This window comes from Acanthochromis polyacanthus, chromosome 5, assembly GCF_021347895.1.
Source record: "Acanthochromis polyacanthus isolate Apoly-LR-REF ecotype Palm Island chromosome 5, KAUST_Apoly_ChrSc, whole genome shotgun sequence".
Taxonomy (NCBI): Eukaryota; Metazoa; Chordata; class Actinopteri; family Pomacentridae; genus Acanthochromis; species Acanthochromis polyacanthus.
The window spans coordinates 32875284-32895111 of NC_067117.1; the positions used below are offsets into that span (position 1 = coordinate 32875284).

General features: G+C 39.1%; 1 protein-coding gene and 1 long non-coding RNA gene across 4 annotated transcripts in view; one reads left to right on the forward strand and one right to left on the reverse strand.

The window, feature by feature from the left end:
• atrip (ATR interacting protein) overlaps positions 1-19828 on the forward strand; it is a 52836-nt gene that overhangs the window by 6010 nt on the left and 26998 nt on the right. For 2 of the 3 annotated variants that reach the window (XM_051948141.1, XM_051948142.1), the window contains exons 8-18: positions 908-1007; positions 1770-1925; positions 3721-3976; positions 4105-4158; positions 5607-5779; positions 11591-11727; positions 12907-12998; positions 13078-13152; positions 13247-13325; positions 14746-14946; positions 18405-18677. In XM_051948141.1, the coding sequence (XP_051804101.1) occupies positions 908-1007; positions 1770-1925; positions 3721-3976; positions 4105-4158; positions 5607-5779; positions 11591-11727; positions 12907-12998; positions 13078-13152; positions 13247-13325; positions 14746-14946; positions 18405-18472 (1391 nt within the window). In that variant the 3' untranslated portion in view covers positions 18473-18677. Of the gene's footprint in view, positions 1-907; positions 1008-1769; positions 1926-3720; positions 3977-4104; positions 4159-5606; positions 5780-11590; positions 11728-12906; positions 12999-13077; positions 13153-13246; positions 13326-14745; positions 14947-18404; positions 18678-19828 lie in introns of those variants that run through there. The other variant, XR_007941894.1, reaches the window with a different exon arrangement.
• LOC127533997 (uncharacterized) lies at positions 5830-8372 on the reverse strand. Its single transcript, XR_007941897.1, has 2 exons — positions 8119-8372; positions 5830-7743 (listed from the first exon to the last, which is right to left on the reverse strand). It is a non-coding gene; the product is annotated as an uncharacterized LOC127533997 (long non-coding RNA).

The window sequence follows — 19828 nt, forward strand, 5'->3', positions numbered from 1 at the left end:
GCTTGTTTTCATGTCTGAACAAGAGGGAGCTTTTGAGGCTGCAACTTGTGCAAAACTCTGCGGCGAGAATTTTGACCTGCACAAACAGGCGGACTCGCATATCTCCCATTTTAAAGGAGCTTCACTGGCTGCCAGTTTCTTATAGAGTTAACTTTAAGATTTTGGTTCTAACCTTTCGGGCCTTGCATGGTCAAGCTCCTTCTTATATTTGTGACCTGCTCCAGCCTTACTCCCCTGCGAGGGCTTTAAGGTCTGCAGATCAGAATCTGTTAAAGGTGCCACGTACTCGGTTTAAGACCAGAGGAGCCCGATCATACCAGGCTGTTGCTCCCAGGCTTTGGAATGATCTCCCGCTCTCTCTCCGCTCAGTTGCGTCTGTTAACGCTTTTAAAACACAACTTAAAACCTTCTTGTTTGCTCAAGCTTTTGCTTAGTTTCTGGGGCTGTTATGATCTCATTTTTAGTGTTGACTATTTATGTGTATTTAATTGTTGTTTTTATTCATGCTGTGAAGCACTTTGTGGGTCTCTGTCTGTGAAAGGTGCTATATAAATAAAATTTACTTACTTACTTACAGTAATATTCAGTTTTTGTCCAAAAGTACTAAGAATGGGTCTGAAATGACTAATGTTTTTGGAATGACTTCTAATTTGTCCAAGATGACAAAAACTTGTCCTAATTGATTCAGCAATTATCAAATGTCTAACAAAAATTGACAAAAAATGGCCCAAATTTCTCAAAATGTGATAAAAACAACAAAAATATGCCCAATCATTTTGCCAAAAAGCACTAAAAATGTGTCTGAAATGACATAAGCATTTCCAAAATGACTGCAGCTTCCAAATGTCCAAACTGATGAGCTCATGTCTGATAAATGGTCTAATTTGGACTTTTTGTTGTCCTCCAGGTGGCGTCCTGCTGGGGTTGTTACTGCAGCAGCCTTTATCTCCCAGCAGCCTCGGCCTCTCTCACCTGCTGTCAGTGACTGAAGCCCACCTGACATCCAGGTAAACGCCCTGTACGGTAACCATGACAACCTGGACAAGGATGCAGTGTAATATTAGAAGAAGGAAAATAATGCAGTGGATCACAGACAGAAGATTTGGTCCAGTTAATGAGTAAATCCATCAAGCTGTGCGCTCTAACATACAGGATGTTTGACTTTCTGCTTTTACGCTGACATTATTCAGGTGCAGTTGAGTTATCTGTGCCTTCATGATTGCACCAAGGAACAAACAATTTTTAACAATCTGATTTAAACCAACACTCGATTTTTGGAGAACTTTTTGAAACGACAAACCTGCAATGAATGAAGTGATTTTTATGAAATAGCACATCGTTAAACTGCAATTTGGATACGTATTAAAAAGGCAAGTCCAAAGTAACATCATGAGGACTGTTGGAAAGTTAAAAATCTGAAAATTCTCTTTGTTTTTACAGTTTCCGGCTCTGGTAAATGGTGTGATTTTATGAATGTAGCTTTCAAATCCTCTGGCAGGTCTGGAGGATGATAAAATTAAAACAACTGATGATGATACCAGATCCATTAATGTGCAAATTTTTAAAGAAAAAACTCTGAAAAAATAAGAACTTCTAATATAATACACTCTACAATTTTGTTTTTAATCTTTGTAGTAGAAATTCCACCTGAGTAGCTCCTGTGATCACAGTTTCAGCAGCAGGACTTGTAGTAACACTAGTAGTACTTCTCACAGCTTAACTGACTTTCTCAGTCTAACTGTTGTGTTGTCTTGCTGTGTTGTGTGCAGTCGGCTGTCTGCAGGTTTTCTGCTCGACTCTGGAGCTGCCGTCGGTGTGGGAGTCTCTCCCACCGTGACTCTGACTCCGGTCCAGAGTCTGGCTGTAACTGGACTCAACATGCTGAGTCAGAACCAAGCATCAGCTGCAGCCGACAGCAGAAACAGGTAAAAATCAGACCGACCGACTCACACTGCTCACTGAGGGACCCAGAACAGCTGTTAGAGCAGAACCATCACGTGGACAGCAGAGCGCCCTTGTGGCCAAATGATGCTACAGCAGCTCTGAAATGACACCTTGCCACATTTTTCCTCACTGTGGGCTCATTTTTCACTGCAGTATTAACTTCTGCATCTGTATGGAAACAGAACAGCTATGACTTGAAGGAGACGAAACTCCGAAACGTCTTCTGTGCAGCATGACACAGATAAATGACAGAAAAGTTGAATTTTTTCTAATATTTATTCCACAAAAGTTGAAATAACCTGGGATCCACAGGTGTGAATAACACTGGAGGAATATATGGTGCCTCCACATACTATACATTTCTAGCTATTTATATTTTTAATTAGTTTCCATTCTCATTTGCTCTCTGCTGTGTGGAAACACTGCCTGCAGTTCAGTTCATCACAGCTAAATCACTGATGGCTTCACAGTTGCATCGAGGAGAGCAGATTTTTTTTGTTTTTTTGCAGAATTTTATTACATTCTGTTTATTCTTAGCACATTTTTCAATAAGACATGTAGGATATAGTGATTTTGATGAAATATCACAATATTACACTTAGATTTTTTAAAAAATTAATCCTTTTGTCTAAGACTAGTTTTCCTACAGTAATACTTTAAGACTGAATATCTCATTCATTTCTTTGTGTTTAAGTATTTTCTGTCTCTAAAAACTGCCGTAATTTTGATGATTTTTCTTCTTTTTTTTTAAAGATAAAATGCCTTTTGGCCCTGTTATGAGTGTTGCTTCACATACTATAAATCTTTATGTACATTTTTAATCACAGTTCAGCTGAAAGGTTCCTGACTGTTCCTCATGTGACTGTTGGTCACAGCCGAGTCAATGATGGCTTCATGGTTGTACAGAAAAGCTCAGAATTTTTTGCTTTTTACAGAAAGTGGTTGACGCAGGCGTTTTATTTTGTTGTGCTTTTAAACGAGACATGAAGCAATTTAAAAAAAAAAAAAAAATCACAATTTTGAGCTTAGATCTGGTTACGTTTCCACAGATGAGCAGTTCACGTACCGTCGGGAAGTTTAAAATCTGGCCCCTTTCAAATTATTTTTTTTCTGATGAATGGTGTCCCTTTGAATTTTTTAATTTTTTTTTTTTAAGATGAGATATTTTCCAAACTGACTGGCTGGTTTTGAGGTTCAGGGAGTTAAAGTAGATAATTGCTAAAAACTAAAAACAGAATTGATCAGCTTATAAACCATGTGCACCGTTCACAATTACTTTTGCAGAATATTTACCAAAAAATGCTATTTTCTTAAAAAATAGCAGCTTTAATCCATTTGTTTATTAACATTTTAATATTTTTTTACTAATAAAAACAAAAGGTGACATTTCAGGTATCTACATTTTTATGTTCTCGGCATTTTCCCCCACAATGTAAACGCATCTAAACTGAAAAGATACACGTTGAAAGGCAGCTGTGGGGTTCTTTTGCATTGACAGTAACTTCAGTATATTTACTGAAGCCAACATTTTACCTTCATACTATGTACATTTTCAGTTACAGGCCCTTGAACACTCGACTTACTTTATGACTTTGGATTTTTCTCTTCACAGCTTCTGAAAACCATCCATAAATAACTAAAAAGATGAATAAAATGGGTCTCTATGGTGTTATTTGCTGTGGAGGTTCATTTTCAGGGTAGAGTGATTTCAAGAACCACTTCATTTGTGATTTATTTGAGCACAGATTTTAAAAACATAAACATGTGTTGGTCCAGGTGTCCTGGAGCCGTCCTCCTCCTCCCTCTGCTGGACCTCCACCTCTCTCGGCTCTGTCAGGTTCTGGACTCTCTCGGCTCCACCGGCAGCAGCAGCCGGTCGGACTTTGCAGCCTCCAGCTCAGTCCCAGCAGGCCGAGCTGCTCCTGCCGGTCCTGGGAGGCCTGAGGACTCTGGTTTTTCTGGTTTTAGTGTGGAGGATGCTGGTCTGGCTGCTCTGAGGCTCCTCTATCTCCTGCTGGCTCACAGCGATGAGGTGAGGACACTCTGTAGATCTTATTTAGCTGTTTTCACACTAAATTAAACCTTAAATCCCTCGAGTTTTCTCTAAAAGTGTCACATTTTAAAGAGAGGCTGAGTTTTACCTGTTGATCTGTTCTTCAGGTGGTGGAAGCCGTGCTGTCAAAGGAGAACCAGAACAGAGTTACAGACGACGAGGTACAGACTCAGCTTTATTTTACTGTTTTAACTCTGCTTCTGTCACTTTAGTCTTCACTGTGGTTCATTTTTCACTGCAATAAAGAGTCCTGCACCTCTAAGGAGATGGAGCAACCATGACAAAGGAGGTTTCAAAATTCTATGATTAATTATTTGACAGAAATTGGAAAAAAAAGAAAAAAAAATGGAATCAACATGTCCAACATTATTCCAAGTGTCCACAGCTGTTACCAGCTCTGGGAGAAATGGAGGCTCTGCGTACTACAAGTGTTTAACTATTTCCATGTTTAATTTGTTTCCATACACACTACTACCTCTCTGCTCTGTCAAAACGCAGCCAAAAAACAAAAGCTTTTCCAAAATCTGTCCAAAATGACATAGATATTTGTAGAATCCCTTTGTATTTGTCCAAAATGACTCAAAGTGTGTCCAAAACTACCAAATAAAACGTCCAGAAAGCATCACTAATGTTCTAAAATTACTTTAAATGACTCAGAATTTGTTCTTAATTACACAAACTGGTCCAAAATGATTTGATAATTGTCCAACAAGACTTGTGTATTGACTTGAATTGTCCGAAATGACTTAAAATGCATCCGAAACTACACAAAAAAATGTCCAAAAATGACTTTATATGACTCAGAATATGTCCATAATAATGTAAACTGGTCCAAAATTATTTGATAATTGTTGCAAACAACTTATAGTTGTCCATAATGACTCAAAATGTATTCAACAGAACAGAATGTCCAGAAAGCATAAAAAATGTTCTAAAATGACTATAAAATTTCTCAGAATTTGTCCATAACAACACAAACTGGTCCAAAAATGATTTGATTGTCCAAACAACTTAAAATTGTCCTAAATTGATCCAAAATAACAGAAAACGGATATCTAAGTGTTTAAAACGTTAAGCCAATAGCTGATAAATGGTCTAATTTTTTAAACATTTCAGCCAAAATTGCTGAGTTTTTGTCAAGTGATCGTTAGTCACAATTTAGTCCCTCGTGGCTCTACATATGCACCAAGGAGTACAGAATTTGTAATTCTTTACAGAATTCATAATGAGCAAACATTTCATTTTTGGCAAAATTTAAAAATGGCACATGCAGCATGAAGTAATTTTGATGAAGTATCACGATTTTGAGCTGAAATTTAGTTGTTATCTGATAGGATAACGTGATAGATGATTTGTTCCATTGAAGACCATCAGAAACTTCAGCTTCTAAAATATTCTGTCTGTTCTTGCAGTTTTTGGCTGATAAATGGTGTCATTTTGTGATTTTTTTTTATTTATTTTTTTTTTTTTAGACAAACATTTCAGTCTTGTAGGTTTGGATTTTAGAGGGTTAATTATGAATAAATGTCCCTCTTCATTTTCACTACAGCAGAGAAAACCAACAGATGATTGACTTGAAATGTGCCCTTGATATTTCCTCTGGTTTTAGACCGAACGCCCCGCTGCGACTCTCTGCTCCCAGAATGCTTTGCTCCAGTCGCTGCTGCGGTTGTGTGACGTGGGATTCGGTGTCGGCGGCTCACAGAGGCAGCAGCTCAACATCGGTGCCATGAAGACGCTGTGTGTCCTGATGGAGAGGACGCCACGCACACACAGCGACAGGTACACGAACACACAGCAGGCTTTAGAGAGAATATTAATCAGTTAGTTCATTCATTTATTCCACCTTTATTTAAACTCACAGCACACTAAGCTGTCAAGGCCTCATTTATAGTGTAGCTGAATGAGAAAGAAAAGATGTGTGCACACAAAAAGGAAGCCTGGATGACAATAAATATATTTAAAGGCAAAGCCAGTATTATATGATTAAATAAGTAAGATTAAAAGTTCCCCACAAGGATATAAGTGAGCTTTAATTGTTGTCGACATAAAGTTAAACTAGACTTTTCAAGTTCAGTAAAAACAGCATCAGCAGCATAATTCTGTTAGTGAGAACTCACATTAAAGCACAGCACTGAGGTAAAAACAAGCAGCAAGATGTCCATAAATACAGCTATGAACAAATAACACAAACTTTTAAAGACTGTGTCGTATCATGACAGTCTGGAGTTTCCAGTGACTCCTATAACCCTGACTTTCCCACTAAAATAAACACGAGTCTTTGTCACAATAAACAATCATTCATGTTGGTTCTTTCATAGATTCATTAAAGATCTTCTGGAAATAGCATAAAATCTGTTGGGTTAAAAATATACATATAGTAATGCTATCAGGAAACAGCTCAGAGAGGAGTATTGGAATTATCACCAGTAATTAATCTGCTGATACATGCAAGAGTATCAGCAGAGTCAGTTCCTTCATTTTGATGCAGGAAGTCGTATCTTAGACAGTTTTTTTCATCTAATATCCTTTTAGTTTGCTAGATGAAGGTCACAGCGCCATGCCTTTCCCGTTAAGCATTTGATTTGAATGGAACAGTGAAAAGAAACCCAGAAGTGAGCAGTATCATCCTCCTGTATAGTTGCAGTAAAGTCACTCAGAACTTAATATGTCACCGTAATCCAACACTCAGTGATCCCAACTCTGTGCAGAAGTTCCCATAAATGTGTGGCACTTGGAGTTTTTTTTTCTTTCGCTCTTCTGTCCAGTTCATCATAAACCAGCTCCATGGGGTTTAAGTCTGGAGACTGTGCTGCCACTCCATGTTTTCAAGCTCACCATCTTGTTCTTTTTTTCCTAAGGTAGTTCTGGCGTAGCTTGGACTTAAGTTTTGGGTCATTATCTTGCTGTAGGATGAACCCCTGACCAACTAGGAACGTACCACAGGGTACTGCATGGTGCTGCAGAATGCTGTGGTAGATGTTTTGGTTCAGAGTTCCTCTCAGTCTGTACAAGTCACCGACCCTGGATCCAGCAAAACAGCCCCAGACATCATGCTTCCTCCTCCATGTTGATGTCACACACTTAAGAACAATCCTTTCTCCTAGCTTTCAAAGCTTTGAAATTTTGATTCATCAGTTTATAATACGTTCTTCCAGTTTTCAGTAGTCCATTGGCGATGTTTCATGGCCCAGGCAAGCCTCTTTTTCTTATTGTGAAGCTTTGCCGATGACTTTGTTGCTGCAACTTTATCTGTAGAACCTCGAAGTCTTCTCCTCACAGTTGAAACTGAGACTTGCTTACTACGACCACTATTAAGTTGTGTTTGAAGCTGTCGTCCTGTGAGCCGCCTGTCACACAAGCTGCTGACTCTCAGAAACTTGTCCTCTGATTTTGTCGTTGCTTTGGGTCTTCCAGATCTCTTCCTGTCAAAGTTTCCTCCAGTTTCTGAGTGCCTTTTGATGGTAAAGGAAACTGCACTCAGTGACACCTTGACTTTCTTTGCAATTTCTCTGTAGGAATGACCTTCATTTTTAAGTTTCATGATGGTCTGTCTCTCTTCCATTGTTAATTGCTTTTTCCTCGACATGTTTCCTACTTTCTGCAGTACAATACTGTACTGCTGCACCCAACGTGACTCCTGTCCTATACTGGAATTCACAGCCAGCTAAACTCCCCTGTACCGCATCCTCCAAGGAGCAGGCCAGTGTTGCAGATGAACGGATTTAATACAAGACAGTGTGACGCTGAAATGGACATACAGAAATACAGAAAGGCGTTGGTCAATAACAATACTAATTGCTTGTGACATTCAAATTTAAAATTACCTCATAATTTATTGATTATAGGTCCAGGGGCATATAGGTCCATATTGGTCCAGTTAGTGACCTGGGGTCTAGTATGTAGTGGATTAAAAGTAATCGAAACATTGGAATAAGTGGAGGAGTCGTTTCTAAACTAGGTAAATAATTAACGCTAAGCTACATTGGAAGTGGGCCCAAAGCCTGAAATCCGTGTTTACATTATAAACGTACTAACGGAGCAGCGGCCACAACACCGCAAGCATGTCAAAACAATTACAGATATACGCTTTAGCAATATTATCGAACATATCTACTCACTTAAATGCCAGTCGAAGGTCTGGGAACGAACTGACAACAAACGAAACTAGATTAGCATTTAGCGCTAATGAAGCTGGGGGAACTTCCTGTCAAAGCCGATTGGTTGAGGCTGTAGTGACGTGGCCACTGACTGAAGGAGCGCTAACTGACAGACCTCCACCCCCTGGAGGCCTGGTGGGAGATTAGTCTCATGCTGTCTTCATTGGAAAAAAAATGCACTTCTTTTCAAAATAAGGCCATTTCTAAGTGACCCCAAACTTTTGAACGGTAGTGTGTATATATATTGAAAAGGTGAAGTAGTTGCAAATGTCTGTAAAAAATGGTATTTATATTTGACTGAAATACAGCAAATCAGTGTAATTTTACAGCCATACATTGTTAGGACAAAATAGTATCTGTAAATGTACAAACTTTGGGTGTTTGGATTTTGACCTTTTTTTTTTTTTTTTTGGCAAATTTAGGTGCATGTAAAAACTTTTTTTGCATTTAATTAATTAATTTATCTATCTATATTTTTTATGCAATTAACTGTCATTTAACAGATTTTCCCTGTTTTCTCGAATTACAGATAATGAGTAAAAACAGGCCAAAACTGTAAATGCAGTCAACTTACAAAACTTGTATGTATTTTTCAGTTTTGGATAACCTTACCTTTTTTTTTTTTTTTTAATTTCTGGCACTTCACCACTTACCTTTGTACCAGTTCACACTATTCACTGGACTTGAACTACTTGAATTTCAGTTTTAAAAAATAGAAAACTTGAGGTGTTCTAAAAATTTTGACTGATAATGTGTATACAATATACATATGTTTTTATTATTACTGTTTTGTCATAATTTGGTCACATGTCTGGACACATAATGTGTAAAAGTGAGCTTTTGATTGATCTAAACTCCCAGATATTTGTACTCTATTCATTCAAATGATCAACTTTGTGACCACAGATGTTGGTGAAAAAAAAATGATTCAATGGGTAATGAATCCTTTATTTCTAGTTAAACCTTCTTTCTTCTTCTATCAGATATAGTTCTTAGTACCATTGTTAACATTTTAGACTGAATTTTCTCCTCCTTAATGCACTGACAGTTTTCATTCCAGTTTATATTTGTCCCATTAAATCCAAACTATTTTCAAACCTACCAACTAAAGAAGATTTAAACTGTGAATATGTAAACAAAGGAGGTTTAGAGATGTGGCTGGAACCTGTTTGTTCAGTGACATAAACTATGTTTTAATACTCTGAAGCCTCTAATTAAACTGCAGAGCGTACAGGATTACACACACTCAGATATGATGCAACGCTCAGCTGTGTGTAACACCGTGTGTGTGTCACTGACTCAGCGGTTGTGTAACGTCTGACTGTAAACTACCTGCAGTGATTTACTGTCACCACGGTGACGCTGCTGAGACAGAAATAACTGGAATGAGCCAGAGAGACAACTTCAGCTGTGTAGGTTTCTGGAAATAAACAGCTGTGGTTAAAAGAACAGAAGGAAATGTATGAGAGTATTTATTGTAATGATAATCATATTTTTTAAAGTTACGGACAGTAACTTATCCAGGGAGACTACTGCCAGATAGCCCAGTTTGTGATTCATCAACGGCAGCTGATGTTTTGTCATCAAATTTGATCTTTATTGTAACGTAACAAACCATCCAAACCAATGGTGGGTTTAGTTTTATACACTGCTCAAAAAAATTAAAGGAACACTTTTTAATCTAAGTATTGCATCAAATCAGTGAAACATGTGGGATACTGATCTGGTCAAGTAAGTAACAGAGGAGGTTTTTAGTCAGTTTCAGTTGCTTTGGTGTTCATAAAATTAACAACAGATGCACTAGAGGGGTAACAATGAGACAACCCCCAAAACAGGAATGAATTTATCAGTGAAGGCCACTGACATTTTTTTCCTTCCTAATGTTTTCTGACTGTTTTTCAATAGTTTCGCATTTGGCTAGTGTCACTGTCACTACTGGTAGCATGAGGCGATACCTGGACCCTACAGAGGTTGCAGAGGCAGCCTAACCCCTTACACGATGGCACATCAATGTGTGCCATTGCCAAAAGGTTTGCTGTGTCTCCCAGCACCGTCTCAAGAGCATGGAGGAGATTCCAGGAGACAAGCAGTTACTCGAGGAGAGCTGGACAGGGCTGCAGAAGGTCCTCAGCCCATCAGCAGGACAGCTATCTGCTCCTTTGTGCGTGGAGGACCAGGATGAGCGCTGCCAGAGCCCTACAAAATGACCTCTAGCAGGCCACTGGTGTGAATGTCTCTGACCAAACATTCAGAAAGAGATTTAATGAGAGTGGTCTGAGGGCCCAGCGTCCTCTAGTGCTCGCTGACTGGCACCGTGGAGCTCGGTTGACATTTGCCATAGAACACAGGAATTGGCAAGTCCACCACTGTTGCCCTGTGCTTTTCACAGATGAGAGCAGGTTCACCCTGAGCACATGTCACAGACATGAAAGGGTCTGGAGAAGCCGTGGAGAACGTTATGCTGCCTGTAACATTGTTCAGCATGACCGGTTTGGTGGTGGGTCAGTGATGGTCTGAGGAGGCATATCCATTGAGGGACACACAGACCTCTACAGGCTGGACAGTGGCATTCTGACTGCCTTTAGGTATCTGGATGAAATCCTTGGATCCATTGTCAGACCCTACACTGGTGCAATGGGTGGATTCCTTCTGGTGCATAACAATGCCTGGCCTCATGTGGTAAGAGAATTCATGCAGTTCCTGGAGGATGAAGGAATTGACACCATTGACTGGCCCCAATACTCACCTGACCTAAATCCAATACAATGCCTTTGGAACATTATGTTTTGTTCCGTCCGACACCACCAGGTTGCTCCTCAGACTGTCCCGGAGCTCAGTGATGCCCTGGTTCAGATCTGGGAGGAGATACCCCAGGAGACCATCCATCGTCTCATTCGGAGCTTGTCCCAATATTGTCAGGCTGCATACAAGCATATGGAGGTCATACAAACTACTGAGTACTGTTTTGAGTTGCTGCCAACGAATTTCAGAAAATGGACCAGTCTGCCACATCAGTTTTTCACTTTGATTTTTGGAATGTCTTGAATTTAGCCCTCCTGGTGGTTGATAATTTTCATTCCCATCAAACAATGTGGCATCTTTTCATTCCTAACACATTATCCAGTCCATATCAAGGTAAATATCCAGTTTGTTTTTGTTCCCCTCATTGAAATATGATGTATTTTCAAAGTGTTCCTTTAATTTTTTTGAGCAGTGTAGTTCTATGAGTCCTAAGTGGTTGATCAAAGAATTTCAGAGCAGAACTTTCTGCACAGTGTTTGTTTTCCTCCTGCTTCACTCTTGACTTGGTTTTCTTTGTTTTAAGATGTATTTTGCACTCTTGCCTGTATGAATTTGTAGTATTGATGATTAAAACCTTGTGCCAGTGTTTGCTGCTGCAGAGGGTCACATCTGTACTGTTTTTCTCCCTCAGGTTGGGGTCTGTGCTGCAGGTGATTTATACGAGTGTTTCAGCAGACAGCCGACTACAGACAGTTTCAGAGTGTTTGTCCGTCCTCACGTCGATGTGTGACCATCAGACGTTGGCAGAGCAGCTCTGCTCTCAGCACGGTGAGATAAAGCTGCACTGATTTGAATTTATCTGTGGTTAGGGATGTTTGGATCCAATATCCAGTATCAGAGTGATGGCTAAGTAGCCGGGGCTATTTGAGCCAGCTAACAGGAATTAGCTGAGTTTATCCCATCATAATAAAGTCTTAGCGAAGTAGTCGGTACTATTCAAGCTAGTAACCTTTAGCAGGAATTAGCTAAGTTTATCCCATCATAATAAAGTCTTAGTTAAGTAATTGGTGGTACTTATGCTAGTAACCTTTAGCAGAAACTTGCTAAGTTTATCCCATCATAATAAAGTCTTAGTTAAGTAACTGGTGGTACTTAAGCTAGTAACCTTTAGCAGAAACTGGCTAAGTTTATCCCATCATAATAAAATCTTAAGTAACTGGTGGTACTTAAGCTATTAACAATTATCAGAAATTAGCAAAATTTGTTCCATCATGACAAACTCTCAGCTCGGTAGCCGGTGCCCCTCAAGCTAGTAAACATTAGCAGGAATTAGCTAAGTTTGCCCCTTCATAATAAAATCTTAGCTAAGTAATTGGTGCTACTTAAGCTAGTAACCGCAAGCAGGAATTAGCAAAGTTTGTTTCATCACGACAGAGTGATAGCTATGTAGCTGGTCCCACTCAAGCTAGTAAACATTAGCAGGAATTCGCTAAATTTGTCCCATCATAATAAAGTTTTATCCAAGTAATTAGTGCGACTTAAGCTAGTATCCATGAGCAGGAATTGGCTAAATTTGCTCCGTCAGGACAAAATTTTTATCAAAGTAGTTGATGCTACTCAAGATATTTTGGTTAGCAGAACTTAGTGACATTTTGTTCCCCTGTGGCAGAGTGCTAGCTAAATAACCGGGTCCACTCAACCTATTAACTGTTAGCAGGAATTGGTTAAATTTATTCCATCATAACAAAGTGATAACTATGTGGTTGGTACTACTCAAGCTAGTCACCATCAGCAGGAATTATCTAAAGTTGTTCCATCTTGATTTAGTGATAGCCAAGTAGCTAGTGCTAAGCTAGCTCCCAATTCCAGATGACTCATTGCTAGCTAAACCCCCACAATGCTGTCTGCTTGCCAACATAAACTGGCCATAGCCTGAGTGATACCTCTTCTTGTCACAAAAGAAACTGAAAAAGCTGAATATTTTTGATTGTTTGCTTTTATCTTCAGATCCTTGTGTTTTCCTGAAATTATTCCAGTTTATCAGAAGCAGACCAGACAACCAGGCAGCACACACAGACTGGATCTTACTGGACCTGAAGGTAACTCAGGATGGAGGTGTACAATACAAGTGTTTTGGCCTCTGTGTGTTTTAAATTTTACATTATGTTTGTGTCTCAGGTGGTTCGTTTGTTGAGCAGATTGTTGACTCAGGGAGCTCAGAGTCTGAAGAGCAGCTGTCAGTGTTATACTGAGGTAAAACTTCTTCACCTTCTGCTCTGTTTTACTGTGTCATGACACCAAACTCTGCTTCGTCTTTTCTACAAGAGTTTCACTTCTTGGTCTACAGCTGGTTCAGACGGTGGTGATCGCCTTCCATCGTCAGTGGTTGGATCTTCGTGGTTCTCAGGAGCTGACGGACTCAACAGGTCAGTCACATTTCAGATTTAAAACTCTGAATTCCAAACAGTATCTGAATGGCTTTTTTGCTTTTTTTTCCCCACTGCAGTATAAAGTCCTGCACCTCTTTGGAAACAGAGCAACCATGACTAGGAGAGAGAACTCATAATTATTGTCTGTGCAGGATGACACAGTCAGAATGCCAAAAAACAAAACATGAAAGCTGAATTTCTTTGTTTTATTAAATTGCAAAAACCTATTGGTCACAGTTGAGTCACTCGTGGCTTTTTAGTTGCACCAAGTTGTGCTTTTTGGAAGGGTTAGGGTTTTTTTGTTATTGAAAATTGGTTATTTTGGCAAGTTTTTAAAACGGTAAACATAAAAAAAGTTGATTTAAATGAAATGTGGTGATTTTAAGAAAAGATTTCATCAAGTTTTCTGACAAAACGACATGTCACAGATGAGGAGTTTAAGGATTGACAAAAGCTGGAACCAACATGTTCAACATTTTTCCACATGTCTACAGATGTTACCAGCACTTAAAAAAAACAATGGATGCTCTACATAATACAGATATTTAACTTTTTACATTTTTAATTTGTTTCCATTCTTGTCTCTCTTCTGCTCTGTGTGTAAATGCAACCTGCAGTTCAACAAAAAAAAACTTCCTGAATTTTTGGCAGGTGGCTGTTAATCACATCTGAGTCATTTTTTTTCTTGGTGGCATCAAGGAATGCAGACTTTTATTTATTTATTTATTTTTTACAGAATCTGGTTAGAACAAATGGTTTATTTATTTTTTTTTAGAATTTTCAAATGAGAACTGCAGAATGAAGTGGGGTTTTTTTCTCACAACTTGAAGCTTAGATTTGGTTAAGTTTTCCAATAGAAATGCATGTTATAGATGAATATATCCAACAATTCTTTCTGTTTTTACAATAAAGTCTCAGCTAAGTAGTTGATGCTACTCAAGCTAGTAACCATTAGCGGGAATTAGCTAAGTTCATTCTGTCCAAATAAAGTTTTAGCAAAGTTATTGGTGCTACACAGGCTAGTAAAGATTAGCAGGAATTAGCTAAGTTTGTTCCATTGTGACAGTGTTAGCTAAGTGGCCGGCGCTATTTAAACTAGTAACTGTTAGCAGGAATTAGCTGAATTTATTCTGTCATAACAGAGTGATAGCTAAGTAGTCGGTGCTACTCAAGGTTTAACACCATGTCCATGTACAGATAAACATGAATCCACATTATGTCACAACTTTGCAACAATATATAACAATAGTTCTTTGTAATTTCGTTTATCAGTAAACATGGCTGTGATAATCCTCTGTTTGAAAATGTTGCTCGTTCTTTTGACTTTTCGATTTCTCCGTGAAGTCACTTTTCACCACCCAGATTATTATTATGATCAGTTTATTTAAAATATGTTTATGGTGTGTTTCCCCTCCAGATGTGGCTCCGCCCCTGCAGCGGTGGTGGTCCGGCCCAGCGGCGGCGCTGCTCAGAGAGTGTCTGCTGCTGCTGCACTGGCTGCTGCTACACCACGGCAGCTTCTCAGAGAGCTGCAGACCGCTGCTGCACATGTATGACCAGGTGATCCCTGCAGTCCGAGACACGCTGAGGAAGATCCCCGGGCTGAGCGAGAGCGAAGGTACAAAACAGAAGATAAACAGATTCAGATGTACAGGGTTCTCACCAGGATTTTTTTCAGCGTAACGGCAGGTCCTCCTGCACGCGCGTGCAATAGACGGGAACGGGTCAATCGACAGGAAAGTACGGCTGAGGTGGGGAGACATAAATTAACCTAGATAGGCACCCAGTCAATTTAAAACAAACGCACATGGCGTTATCTGTCAAAATAACAGCGCAGCGGCCCTAATCACAGTGTTAACCCTTCCTGTTCGGCCTGTGGTCAGGAAGCCCGGGGTTAACCCCCTTCACTTCCTCAGCAGTCGCAGAGGCAAAGACACAGGAGCCCAGCCGTATCGAAGAACACTGCAGCCTTTATTGTCTATAAACAGTGGCTGAACCACACAGTAAGGCCAACCCAGCAACTACACACCTCTCCACCTCTACCGACTGCCGTCTCGGGCTGCATTCAAGGTAGCTTGGACATCTCGCTCTCCCCCTCTCTCCCACACACACACGCTGCTCTCTCTCCCTCTCTCATGACGGAGCCACACACTCTCATAACAACAGCGTAATCTTTGAAATGCGCTGGCATAGCGGCCCTAATCACAGCGTAATCTTTTAAACTGAGCGTAACGGGCCGTTATGACAGTGTAACGGGCTGTTATGCTGAAATGCGCTGGCGAGAACCCTGATGTAGTGGATCAGGAATGTTTCTGCAAAAGGACGCTATCAGGCTGCAGCTTTTTATACTCAACCAAAGACTCTACCCACTGATTTTATCTGAACTCACCTGTGAATTTATGACATTATAGACACTCCTGAACACTCCTGCTGCTCAAACACTGATGAACCTTCCAGACCAGGGCTGTCGAACTCATTTTAGTTCAGGGCCACATTCAGCTCAGTTTGATCTCCAATGAGCTGGACCAGTAAAATCACAGCGTAATATCCTATAAATAATGACAACTCCACATTTTTCTCTTCATTTAGTGTAAAAAAAAAAAAAAAAGTACATTCTGAAAATGTTCACATTTAATTAACTATTTTTCTTACAAAACATCACAAACACCCTAAAATTTCTTAAGAAAAATTAGTGCAATTTCAAAAATATTCTGCCTTAGTTTATACCAACAGGGTTCCACCATACCAAAACTGTTTTTACTGAGATTATGTTGCACAATGTTCAGGATCTTTAAATGTTTCCACGGTAATGATTCATTTTCACAGGGTCAGTTTTAACACTTTGCAAAGTCAGTTGGGCCTTATGTTTTCCACCTCTGTTCAGGACACACATTTCACTCGTCACTACTTTGTTTTAATCTCTCAACTATCACTAAAGAATTTTGTTTGAGATTAATAAAGTTTCATCTCATATCTCCTAACTTATCTTTAAAAGTTTGTTCCATAGAGTCTCTATACGTTGCCGTGTGGCACTGAAAGACTAGTTTTGTACGTGAGCTAACAGAATGCTCTATTCCACCCTCTGGAAGCAGCTCCTGTTAGATTTCTCTTCACGGTGGTTCATTTTTCACAGCAGTATAAAGTTCTGAACGTCTATGGAAACAGAACAATCGTAAAAGAGAGATAACTCAGAAATGTCTGATTTGCAGCAGTTAGAATGACAGAATTTAGAAAAATTCAAAGCAGAAGTGGAATTTCTTTGAATATTTATTTTACAAAAATGAACCTGAAGTTTTCCAAGTGTCTGCATGTATTACCAACTCTGGAATAAAATGAGTAACTCCACATACTCTAGGTAATTGACATTTTTAATGAGTTTCCATACTCCTCTGCTCTGTAGAAACACTGCCTGCAGTTCAACTAAAAACTGAATTTTTGTTGTATGACCGCTAATCACAGCTGAGACACTCATGGCTTCAAAGTTTCATCAAGGAAAGCAGATTTTTCTTTGTTTTTTGTTTTTGCAAAATTTCTTTATTGCAAACTGTTTATTTTTTAGCAAACTTTTAAATGAGACACAGTGATGAAATATCACAATTTTAAGCTCAGATTTGTTGTCGTTTTTTTAGAAGTTTCATCTGAGGGACCGAATATCCAATTAGTCTTTTGTGTTTAGTCAGGTTCTGTTCCTTAAAAACTGATGCAGTTTTGATGATTTTTTTACTCTTTTTTTTAAAGATACAATGTCTTTCAACCCTGTCATGAGTTTTTAAGGTCAAAGGGTGGAGCCAACATTGTCCTTCTCCCCTGTTTAGTCTCTATACCTTAATGTGTGGCACTAATCAACTCATTTTATATATGTAAGACAGCTTTAGGATGTAACATTGTGGGAAAAAAATCCAGTTAGGTCAGGGTTTCTGCAGGACATTAAAAAGCATTAATAGTCATTAAATTGATTTTGCGAAAATGAAGGCCTTAAATGGCATTGAATATAATTAAATATGATTTTCAGTGGCATTTGTATATCTTTCCTGACTTTCCCTTTAGAAAGGGCTGGAGGACGTAGTGGTTTTTCACAATAGTCTTACCTACGTACGTTACGTTACCAACGCTGTGGGTTATACGGTCAGTGGGCGTAACACATGAGAGAGAATGGCGTAAAGTGGGACGCTTACGGTGAAAATTTATCAGGACTGGTATGTTTGTCAGTTTAATGACCTAACGATCTGTCTGTTAAAACTTGGTGGAAAAAGGTTCGCGTCGGGATGACGGCAGTAACCGGAATAACAGGCAGTGCATGTTTTACTGCGTGAACCTCAATAAAGACGTGTTGAGTTGAAACCGCCGTACTAGTCTTGAAAACCTTCCAGAGGGGGATCACGTAGCTGCAGAAGACGGCTCCGTGAGTGTCTGGACAGCATTAAAAATTCTTTCTGCCGTTTTCAAGAAAAATATTGTCATATTTACTTGTAGACTGCAATTTGTCAGAAATGTGCATCTGCATAAACATGCTGAAGCATTGTGATAATTGCTCTGGCCGGTTGGGTACAATTGCCAAAAATTGCATGTTTGGAAAGTGGAGGAGAACTGGGAAATGGGGAAATGCAAATTTCACCAAAAATGGCAAGAAAACATGGAATTCAGAGAATGACTGCAGCCCATGGGTGGTCAGGGGTGGCTTCAGATTCAGAAATAGTGAAATGTAGGGATAGTGTTCAAATAAAAATCATCTTTTACAAAAAAAAACAGACCGGTATAATTTGTTGAGTTCACGGTCATGGCATTTAAATTTTCACAGTAAAGCACTGAAATGGCATTAAAAAGCCTTAAATTTGACTGTCTGATTTCTGCAGAAACCCTGTAGTTGATGTTTTCCTCTTTCACACACATCAAAAGTCACTCGTGTCACGTTATTGTTAATATCCTGACATAAACTGTTCTTCTGTTCAGATTTCTACATTTTGCATCGCTGCTAGTCGTATCGTATCAGTGTGTTGCATTTTTTCCACCTTACTCTACCTGTAATTTTGGCTGTATAATAATGCTTTTTCACAGAATGCTTTTTCTGTTTGTCAGAGCTGGCGTTGGAGGAAATCTGCCGCTCGGAGGGCGACGACGCCGACGACATGGATACCGGCTCCTGATTGGCCGACTCCACAGGTGCCCCATGCCATGAGTCAAAGGACTTTTATTGAGCAGTGAGACGTTTGAGATAAAGATAGAAAAAAGTCTGTTTTGTCTTTAAAGCAGACGTTGGAGAGATGTGAAGCTTCAGAGGTTTGTGATGGACAGAGTCTCAGGATTTATTCTGTCTGATGGGTTCAAGAATAAAACATGAAGGTTAGAAAAGCTGCTGTTCTTCCTGTTCTGCCTGTCTGGACTCTATTAGCGGTTAAGGCTGCTGCTGCTGTTCTCTGTGGTTTGGCTTTTCATTTTTATCGAGGAAAAATTGGCAGCAAGTGCAGAGGATCGTCCTGCAGTTATTAGTATGTACCACCAGCAGTACTTTACTTTTACACGACATTTCATCAGATGTGGCAGCCTATAGAGGACTGACAGTTTTCAGTTTTTCTGTGACAGCTCAGGAAATATAAATCCAATAGACTATCAGTGCTTTTTCACATTTAAATACGGAAGAAAAGGAGGCTTCCCTTTTAATCTTCAAACGCCCACACAAGTATACGAAAATAAAGATGCAAATAGCATTTTAATTAAAAAATTTCATTTATTGTAAACATTTTTATGTTGAAAATTAAAGTGCTATTGTGAAATTACCTTTCCCTTAACATTTAAATGCAGAAGACTGGGGATTGTTGCATTTAAATATTGTCATTTTAAGATCTCTGTAGATTTTCCATGCAAGTAAATTACACAGAAATTATACAAATTAGACTGTAGCACCTTTTACTCAGATGGTAACGGATTTATAGCTTTCTCTTCAAATTCTTTTTTTAAATATTTTTTTTCTGGCCACAAAACAGCAGAAATGTGTTCCTTAAAGGGAACTCTGTGGGAGACTTTATTAAAATGACAACACAAATTCCTAAATTCTAATATTTCACGATAGGGCTAAAATTTTACACATATATGGGCGATATTGAAGTAAAAATGGAAGACTTATGATCTAATTTTCAGTTTTATTTTTGCATTTTATTAAACATTTAAAAGCTAAAAACTGGGGGTTTGTTGGATTTATATTTTGTTGATTCCGGAACAGGTTTGGTCTTTGAAAAACCACAAGTTCTGTTTCCATTTTAATCTTCAGATAGTTAGAAAGACTGGGGGCGTGTTGGATTTGAATTTTCTCCACTGGAGAACAGGTCAAATAGTTGAAAATACCATGAAATGTGCCACTTTCCACTTAGATTTTATTAGAGTTAGGGAACACCTATGCAGGTGTGTGAAAATAAAGATGCAAATTGGATTGTAGCCCTTCAGTTTTTATTTAATGAAAAAATTTAGCCTTGTAGTGAAATTAGGTTTTATTTTGGATTTGGTAG